At 44.2% G+C, this 9,931-nt stretch overlaps 1 protein-coding gene across 1 annotated transcript in view; it reads left to right on the forward strand.

Annotated features, from left to right (window-relative positions):
- Window positions 1-9,514, forward strand: part of LOC126249235 (uncharacterized) — a 492,645-nt gene extending 483,131 nt beyond the window's left edge. The window contains exon 8 of the mRNA XM_049950892.1: window positions 9,156-9,514. Within this exon, the coding sequence (XP_049806849.1) occupies window positions 9,156-9,514 (359 nt within the window). The remainder of the gene's footprint in view (window positions 1-9,155) is intronic.
- Window positions 9,515-9,931: the final 417 nt, after the last annotated feature.

Genomic DNA, 9,931 nt, shown 5'->3' on the forward strand with positions numbered 1-9,931 from the left:
CTGACCTTTTTTTATCAGAGAAACAATAATGTCAGGAAACTCTTGCTAGTAGCACATGTCAGTCTCCTGCTTGCCGATAAAGGCAAAAGGGGAATATACTTGAGGCTGCATACTGGAGAGAAAAGAAGGGAATGTGGAGTGGCCACAGCAGGCAAAATATTGCTTACAAATTTAAATAATGTTAAGAATGTGCCACGAGATTACAATGCAATCTTCTAATGTGATACCTTTATCCTACATACAAAAAATCATTAATTAATTATTATTTGTATAGATTCAAAGTTTACTGCAGTTTTGTACATAATTTCTTTTTCTACTCTGGAAGTATGAACCACGACAAAATCACGAAAACATTAAGTGGAGCACAATTTTCTTTTTCAGGCACAAAACAGTTTAATTTTGTAACAGTAATGACTGCAATGTTGTTAGACGTTTTTAACAACTCTTATACAATGAGGTGAAAGTCAAGGGGGGAGCGATATGCACACATACAGATGGCGCTACTATCGCTTACACTAGGTATAAAACGGCAGTGAATTAGCGGAGCCTTCCCCACTCCCTGGCACGTCTGCTCAGCACCCCTCACCCCTCTTATGGGTCCTCATTCTTCATTGGCTCCTTTCCCCCCTCCCCCCCTTCACTTTTCCTCTCCTTCCCCCCCTTTTTTATTTTCCCATCATCTGCCCAGTTTCCCCCCCGCCTGCTCTCGGCTGTGGTATGTCATATTTGTGCCAACTTTTTAGTGCAGTGTTTGAGTGTTCAGTGTTGTGCGTCTTTCCACAGTGTTGCGAACAGAAATCATGCTGTCGCTGGGTGTGCATTTTATATCTCTTGCGAACAGAAACCACACTGTCGTCGTGTTTTTTAATTGTCTGTCTGTTATTTTTCTGCTTCCTGTGTATTTTCTTAGCATCATCAACCCTGTGTTTTATGTTTTAAGTTCCAGAATTTTCTGCCATTTTACCTTTAAGTCACCGATTTTATCGCCAACTGTTATTTTTTATTATCTTCATCCTTTTAAAACAAATTCTGTAGGCTGAAGAGCGGCGTAGTAAGCTGCTGCCAGCCCGCCCCCTTCAGGGGGAATCGAAACTCAATAAAGGAAAAAAAAATAAGCGGAGCTGTCATTTGTGGTCTGGTGATTCATGTGGAAAGGTGTCCGACGTCATTATGGCCGCACGACGGGAATTAGCAGACTAGTGAACGCGGAATGGCAGTTGGAGCTAGATGCATGGGACATTTCATTTCGGAAATCGTTAGGGAATACGATATTCCGAGATCCACAGTGTCAAAAGAATGCCGAGAATACCAAATTTCAGACATTACCTCTCACGAAGGAAAACGCAGTGATCGACGACTTTCACTTAAAGACCGAGAGCAGCGGCGTCTGTGTACGGTTGTCAGTGCTAATAGACAGGAAACACTGCATGAAATAACCGCATAAATGAATGTGGGACGTACGACGAACATATGCATTAGGACAGTGCGGCGAAATTTGGCGTTAATTGGCTATGGCAGCAGATGACAGACATGACGGCCTTTTCTAAAAGCACATCGCCTGCAGCGCCTCTCCTGGGCTCGTCACCATATCGGTTGGACCCTAGATGACTGGAAAACCGTGGCCTTGTCAGATGAGTCCCAGTTTCAGTTGGTAGGAGCTAATGGTAGGGTTCGAGTATGGCGCAGACCCCACGAAGCCATGGACCGAAGTTGTCAATAAGGAACTGTGCAAGCTGGTAGTGGCTCCATAATGGTGTGGGCTGTGGTTACATGGAATGGACTGGGTCCTCTGGCACAAGTGAGCCGATCATTGACTGGAAATGGTTTTGTTCAGTTTCCTGGACACCATTCATGGACTTCATGCTCCCAAACATCGAAGGATTTTTTATGGATGACAATGCGTCATTTCACTGGGTGACAATTGTTCACGACTGGTTTGAAGAACTTTTTGGACAGTTAGACCGAAGGATTTGGCCACTCAGATCGCCCAACAGGAGAGTTGGGTTAGAGAGGTCAGTTCGTGCTCAAAATGCTGCACCGGCAACACTTTCGCAACTATGGACGGCTATATCCGATGACGTTTGTCACCTCCGTGAGCGCACGATTATTTCTCGTATTTACAGTGTGGCAATAAAATAACAATAAAATTCCTGTTAACACAGAAGAATAATTTTCACGAAGTTCCGCTAATTCAACGAAACGTACATAAATGCTTAGTACAGGTCAATGAAAGGCACCTTATTTCAACTGTTAAATATTGGTGTTAATTTTCAATCTCTCCGCAAGGTCAGAGATAATCTTAAGAAATTATTTCGCTAATTGTGGCGCAACTGCATTGACTGTGACCAAACACCAAATAACAGAGGAACATCTGAACTTATTGCAGAGCATCTGGAAGTGCCGCCAGTTCGCAGAACCATTGAGTCGGACTATCCTGGGAAAATGTCTAGGCATTAAACGGAGATGATGACGTCCATTGAATGAAGGCACTTACAGGGCGACAATTATTCAACTATATGAAAAGAAACATAAATTAGTTACAAACTACGGCGTGCACACACTTTATTCAACATGTAAACGTAGCTACAGATATTTGGATTTAGGTTATGACATGTTCGATGTACCTGCCATCATTGGCGATGAAGTGGCACAGACGAATAGCGAAATTCTGCATGACCCACTCAAGTGTCGGAACATCGATGCTGTCGAGGACCTCCTGAATGGCTGCTTTCATCTCAGAAATGGTGTTGGGGTTATTGATGTACACCTTGTCTTTAATAAAGCCCCACAAAAAGGAGTCGCATTTGTTCGAATCCGGAGAATTTGGAGGCCAGTCGAGGACCATGCCAGTTGTATCTGGGTATCCCACAACCAGAATGCGGTCCCCAAAGTGCTCCTCCAGGATTTAGAACGCTCTCCTGCTTCGATGGGGTCGAGTTCCGTCTTGCAAGAACCACATCTTGTCGAAATCAGGGTCACTTTGGATAATGGGGATGAAATCATCTTCCAAAACCGTCAAGTACCATTCAGTAGTCGCCGTGCCATCAAGGAATATCGCACCGATTATACTGTGTCTGGACATTGCACACCACATCGTCAGCCGTTGAAGGTGAAGAGACTTCTCGATCGCGAAATGTGGACTCTCAGTCCCCAAAAGTGCCAGTTTTACTTACTGACTAACCCATCCAAATGGAAGTGGGCTTCGTCAATAAACCAAACCATACTTGCACATATTAATTCTCAACATGCCCCGCGACCAGCCGTGCAGTTTGTTCATCACAATGCAATCCGTTCAGAAGTTACAACGATTGTATTTCATATAGTTCAATAATTGTCACCCTGAAGTAGAACGTAATCCCTCCTAGAGGGAGAGCTTTAGTTAAAGCATCTGACTCTTACAGTGTCAAATACAAAAAGGCTCAGCATCACTTTTACTATTCTTCATATTCTGAAAAGTGTCACCCGTTGAGGGTTCGTACCATTCATGCCAAAGAGAAATTGACCAAATTCCTCTCTACATTCAAAATCTGTCCACGATGTTTCATGGAGGAGGAGTACAATGTAATTTAATAACGATTTGCTTACCAGCTGTGGATGCTAGATTTGGAGGCTTTTGACGTTTCGTTCCAGGTAGGACTCCATCAAGGATTTCAGATTAAACATCTCCAGTACCTTCGCTTGGAACCGAATATAAAATACACTTCCTGAACAAGGCTGCAATGTACTCGTGACGAGCAAGAACGAGCGGAACGTGTCAGAAACAGTCGAAAGCCACTTTGGTTAACGTAGTATCTGCTTTTATTGCAAGGTCTGCCCGACTTGTATCAGAAAGGAAAATTAGGCATTTGTTCCCGTCTCCAGACACGTCTTTGCTGGTCATCGGGGCCCATTTCCAAGTGGGACTCATCACTGAAGACAATTCTACTCAAATCAATGAGATCCCATGCCGGAGACGTGTCTGGAGGCGCCCTGGACAGCAGTAAGATACCAACCTGACTGTCCCCCGCCATACAGCCCGACAACTACGTGCGATGGTCTGGCGTGCCATTTCTTTTGACAGCAGGACCCCTTTGGTTCTCATCCACTGGAAATTTGTGGTAAGTTCCTAAGGGACCAAACTGCCGAGGTCATCGGTCCCTAGGCTTACACACAGCTTAATCTAATTTAAACTAACTTACGCTAAGGACAACACACACACCCATGCCCGAGGGAGGACTCGAACCCCACCGGGGGAAGCCATACGAACCATGGTAAGGCGCCCTAAACCGCAGGGTCCGTCCCGTTTTGTTGTCATTCATGGTAACCCACAATGAGCTTACATTTCAGCAAGATAATGCCAGCCCGCACGCGGTGAGAGTTTCTACTGCTTGTCTTCGTGCTTGCTACTTTGGCCTGCAAGATCGTCGGGTCTCTCCCCAATTGAGAATGTTTAGTGCATTATTGGCACAGTCCGCCAACCAGCTTGCGATTTTGACTATCTAACGCTCCAATTGGAAAGAATTTGGCGCGATATCCCTCAGGAGAACATTCAACAACTTTATCAATCAATGCCAAGTCAAATAACTGCTTACATAAGGGCCCAAGATGGACCAACAATCTATTGACTCGTTCAGGTTTTGAAGCTCTCTCTTAAGTAAATCATCCAGTTTTTGTGAAATTGTAATCATTTGTTTGCCTGTATATGTACATTACAGCTACCGATTTCCGGCCCATGCCGATAATTCTCTAATTGTGCGTTGTTTTTTGTCTTAGAGTATATTTGGTAAAATATGTTACAGTTCCTTCCATTTCATTTACTGGGGGAGCTAGCGTTCATAATCTTCTGTGTGTAGCCACAAATGTAAAACTGTGTGATGTGTTTCGTGTCAAAACGACATGCTGCCATGTAAATGTTTTTCTGTGGTTTTGTGAAGAAGACTCTGCATCTTATAAACTAATGAGACTCGTGTGAGAAAAGCCATAGTACATCTGCTTGTAGTTGGGTGGTTCCCGTAACAGCGACCAAGACGCAGCGAGAGGAAGTCGGTTGAAAATATGACAATTACTTTAAAATTTCTGTTATGACCGGATCGTCAGGAGTGTGAGGACTCCAATAAAACACACACTGAAGCTTATTACGTCTACAGTACCCAAACCGTTAGAAAACCATTAGCAAAGCATTGCAGAAGTCAGCAAGTGTAAAACGCTACTGGTTTTAACACGTGACTAATAGTAATTCTAGATACAAAACTCTTACTATTGTATAGCTATGTCTTATAAGTTTAGCGGAAAAGAAACGAGTTTCAGCACCGCTACCAACTACCAGGACGTCATGCCATTCGCATTTTTCAGCCCATTAAGCCTACATGAGGTAATAAAGTCACCCACTTTGCGCTAGCTCTGAGCTATAGTATGTTTGCCAAGGAAGTAAGAAAGAATCCTGGCCAGGCTGGATGTACTGCTGTAAGTGGCAGCCAATCACAGTGCGACCATACCGGCAACATGTCTTCTTTCGCTGTCACGTTACAGTATTTGCTGAGGTTAAATTCAGGTTTTATTGCCTCAGTCAGACATGTCTGTATCGTAAGTTACTATATCTCTCCTTTAAACGTCAGTTTTAATATTAGTTTATTACTCTGATTATGAGGGCATGCTACAAAGTAATGCCTCCAAATGTTGTGTGTGGAAACCATTAAAGCATTTTAAATAAAACCTACGTTATTAACATTATACATATTTATTCCACATGTATACATATTTGCAGTCCTCTGTCGCTAGAGGGCATCGAATTGTAGCGAGTAACAAGGCAGTATGTAACGTAATTATGTTGGTGTATGAGAAACAGCGTGCAATAAAAGAGTTTCGAATTCGAAGAGTTCGTCTACACATGAAGCACCGTCTTCTTCAGCATGACAATGTCAGACCACACACGATTGATGTGACATCTGCAACTATCCAACGCCTTGAGTAAACTGTCATTGGTCATCCTCCATTCAGTCCCGACTTGGTCATATCAGATTTTCTTCTGTTTCCAAAAAATAAAGAACACCTTCGAGTACTTCACTTTGACAGTGATGAAACAGTGCAAGCAGAGGCGAGGTTGTGGCTCCATCAAAAAAGCCAACATTCTATCTACAGTGATGGTATCAACAAACTGGTCTCTCGTTGAGAGAAATGTGTTCCTCGCCAGGGTGACTACGTTGAGAAATAAATATGTAGACATGAAAAATAAAGATGTAGAATGTTAATAACCTTTCTTTTATTTGAAAAGCTTTAAGAATTTCTGATTAAAAATTCGGAGGCATTGCTTTTCAGCACGCTCTTCGTTGTGTGAGTTGGTAAGACAGTATTTGGCGGGCAGCCGTAGTTGTCCTTGCTATTTGTGGACACCTGCCAGAGTATGTTGTGGCCTACAGGGCGGTGATTTCCGAGTATTTGTAGTGTGCTTGATCCACAGGTATCATCACTAGAAACTCGGGGCACCCGCCCTGCCCAGCACAGAAAGCCAAACGCAGAGATAAAAATTGCTTAGCCTCTTGAAGTTATTGCAATAGCTGGTTGGGAGTACTGTATCGTTACAGTGTACGTCTACTGGTTGCTGTGGTGGCTGACTACCTGTTCGCACATTTGTTATCACTTTTCTGCAATGTTTAAAGCACATTTCGCTTTTCACAATGTTTTTAACGTGAGGCTGACACAGCACGGTATACTGGTTCCTAATATATCGCTGTATATCCTCTATATGCAATATTAGAATGCCAGATTTTCACAATATATCACAATATGAAGATTTATTCCATATAAACAATAGTTGCACTGAAAATGTTTTGGCGCTCAGAGATGTTATATGTTGACAGAGATGCTTCACTTAGTTTTCACCTGCTTGACTTGGGAGATAGCAATGTAGCAATACGTAACATATGATATAATTTGACTATTTTACTTAATTGTGAGTTAATATAGAAACTGGTATGCTTAAAATATGGTACAGTGATGACAGGTTGGTATAGTTCAAAACAAAATACTCGAAACATTTTTACATATGATGATGGACAGGTGTTCTGTTGATGTGTTGGCATAAACAAAGATATTCCTATAAATTAATAGTTGTTGGATTATATATTCACTAAGCTCTCTGAAATACGATCATATACGAGAATGGTGTAATGAGCGGTTACGAATATTAGATGATGAGGTTGGTGAAGTGACTGAGAAACGTTCTGCTCTTAAATTATCTTTTCATCCTTTCCTGTTCCATTCGAGAATGACTTGTGGAAAGAATGACCGTCGGTAAGCTTCTAAATCAGCTCTACTTTCTCTGTTTTATTACAAATGTTTTTCAGGAGATCGACTAGCAATTTTCGTCGCACCGAGACTTCGAAATTGCTTCACTGCCTTATGGAATTTAAGTTAAGCTCAATTTAATCAGGATAGAACAGTATTGAACTGTGTGAATGTGATAAGCCTGCTTTGTGAATGAAAATTCCCTTAATATACGCATGTTTTTTACTATCCTGATCAGTGAAGCTAAATCAGGCCGGTGTGAGAGAGGTTTTTAAATTTTAGATCCCACAAAAAAAAATATTAAAAATGCACTACTACACTGGTGGACAGCAGTTGCCTGCAACTGAAGAGCGTAATACGGCCTCTAACAACTGAAGAGAGTAATATGGCCTCCATCAGTTTAAATAATCCTCATAGGGAAAAATATTTGTTTTGATGTCCCCTACAACCTCCCAGAGTTTGTCGGTTTAAATACTTTTCACCCTGTATAAATACTGCAACAAGAAACAGAGCCCAGCTCATCAATGTCAAAAGGGAAGAGTTTTTCTGTACTAATCACGAACTGTGGTGTCGACTAGATCGCGCTGTGTAGTGTCACGTGGTGATGTCATACTGACAAGGGAACCTCCCCATCGCACCCCCCTCAGATTTAGTTATAAGTGGATAGGCCTTGAAAAGCTGAACACAGATCAATCGAGAAAACAGGAAGAAGTTGTGTGGAACTATGAAGAAAATAAGCAAAATATACAGACTGAGAAGTCCATGCGCAAGATAGGCAACAGCAAGGAGAGTGTAAGCTTAGGAGCGCCGTGGTCCCGTGTTTAGCGTGAGCAGCTGCGGAACGAGAGGTCCTTGATTCAAGTCTTCCCTGGAGTCAAAAGGTTTTTATTTTCAGACAATTGTTATCTGTCCGTCCGTCCGTCCGATGCGAGGTAACTGCGCCGTAGTATGGGGGACGCTACACCTAAACAAACATCGAAAAGCACGACGTCAGTCGACTACAGCGCACGGAAGAGATGGAAGAGAGAGTATTCCTGCTAACGAGGCTTGCGATCAAATGTTTTCGGTTCCCATTGCAGAGGCATGTCCTTTCGTCTACTAATCACACGGTTTTTCGGTGCGGTCGCGAAACACAGACACTGAACTTATTACAGTGAACAGAGACGTCAATTAACGAACGGACAGATCATAACTTTGCGAAAATGAAGAAAGTAAACCTTTCGCTCAAGGGAATACTTGAACCAAGGACCTCTCGTTCCGCAGCTGCTCACGCTAACCAGGGCTGCTAACGCTAACCACGGGACCACGGCGCTCCTGAACTCGCACCATCCTTGATGTTGCCTATCTTGCGCATGGACAACTCAGTTTGTATATTTTGCTTATTTTTTTCATAGTTCCACACAACTTCTTCCTGTTTTCTCGATTGATCTGTGTTCAGTTTTTCAAGGCCTATCCATTGTGCCAGCTTATAACTAAATCTGAGGGGGGTGCGATGGGGAGGTTCCCTTGTGAGCTCGAGTGGGCTAAGCAGCTAATGCCGGCTATCCTATAGCGCGGCAGCAGAGTGCCCTCGTGGTACGGAGCTGCTGGAGGTGTGGCTTAATGGCTGCGCACAATCGGGCCCGCCCGATCACGCGCGACCGCTGCCGGCATCGAACAGAAACTTGCAATTCTAATACCAATGTATCGATATGTGATACCACACCTACAAATAATCCTGTGTTGTAAACAGTAACGCTCCTATCACAAGTCTTTGCGGTGCCATTGAAATCACCTCTACATCTGTGGAATCTGTTCATTTGAGAGGATATGATGAGTTGTGGCACAACATTTCTTTTCTCACCACGTATTCTTTAAAGTCAGTTGAGTACAGGCTACAATGTTTGTTACAGGGAGCAGCTACGTGCCGTCGACGTGGACGGCGCAGTTCCCGGCCAGCACGCACAGCCCCAGCCCGTTCCACCGGCAGACGCCCGGCCAGAGCTGGCCGCCACTGCCCAGCAGCCAGCCGCCGCCCCCCACCGACTGGCCGGCGTCGCCCGCGGCGGCAGCGGCGGCCGAGGCGGCGCCCACGGCGTGGCTGCCCAGCGCCAGCACGGCGAGCGCGCCGCACCAGCTGGGCCTCGAACACGCGGCCGTCGGCGCGGGCTTCGGCTTCGGCGGCCAGCCCGACAACGGCGCCGCCGCGCCCACACCGGCTGCCGCAGCCGCCTCGGCACTGCTCGCCGCCGCCCTAGTGCTCCGCTTATAAGCAAACTGGTCTCATCTCCTGCGGACCTCACTCTCACAGGAGCATCGTGAACGTGTAAAATATGTCTAGATCCACCAGACTGTACTCTCGCATCTGTCATTCTCCGTACCATTCAGTTCTCTTCTTCGGCGATATTTCTCGATTAACCTCTACAAAATTCGGACAACTATTTCTCTTATCATTTGCGACATGTCGATATTGTATATCACACAAGAAGGTGAACGCAAGTACTTGACATTCGCCGACATTTCTCTTCTGACTGAGGCGCACTAGCCCACAGCGAAGGAGTAAAAGCTTCAACTTGTCATTAGTTCTTCTTAATTCCGACAGCTTTCTACTGCTGTTGTATTTGCCTAGTACTCCTAGGAATATGACTGATACAACGTAAAATCGATTAAAGTTAGAACACCCCTATTC

The sequence above is a fragment of the Schistocerca nitens genome, chromosome 3 (assembly GCF_023898315.1).
Source record: "Schistocerca nitens isolate TAMUIC-IGC-003100 chromosome 3, iqSchNite1.1, whole genome shotgun sequence".
Lineage (NCBI taxonomy): Eukaryota > Metazoa > Arthropoda > Insecta > Orthoptera > Acrididae > Schistocerca > Schistocerca nitens.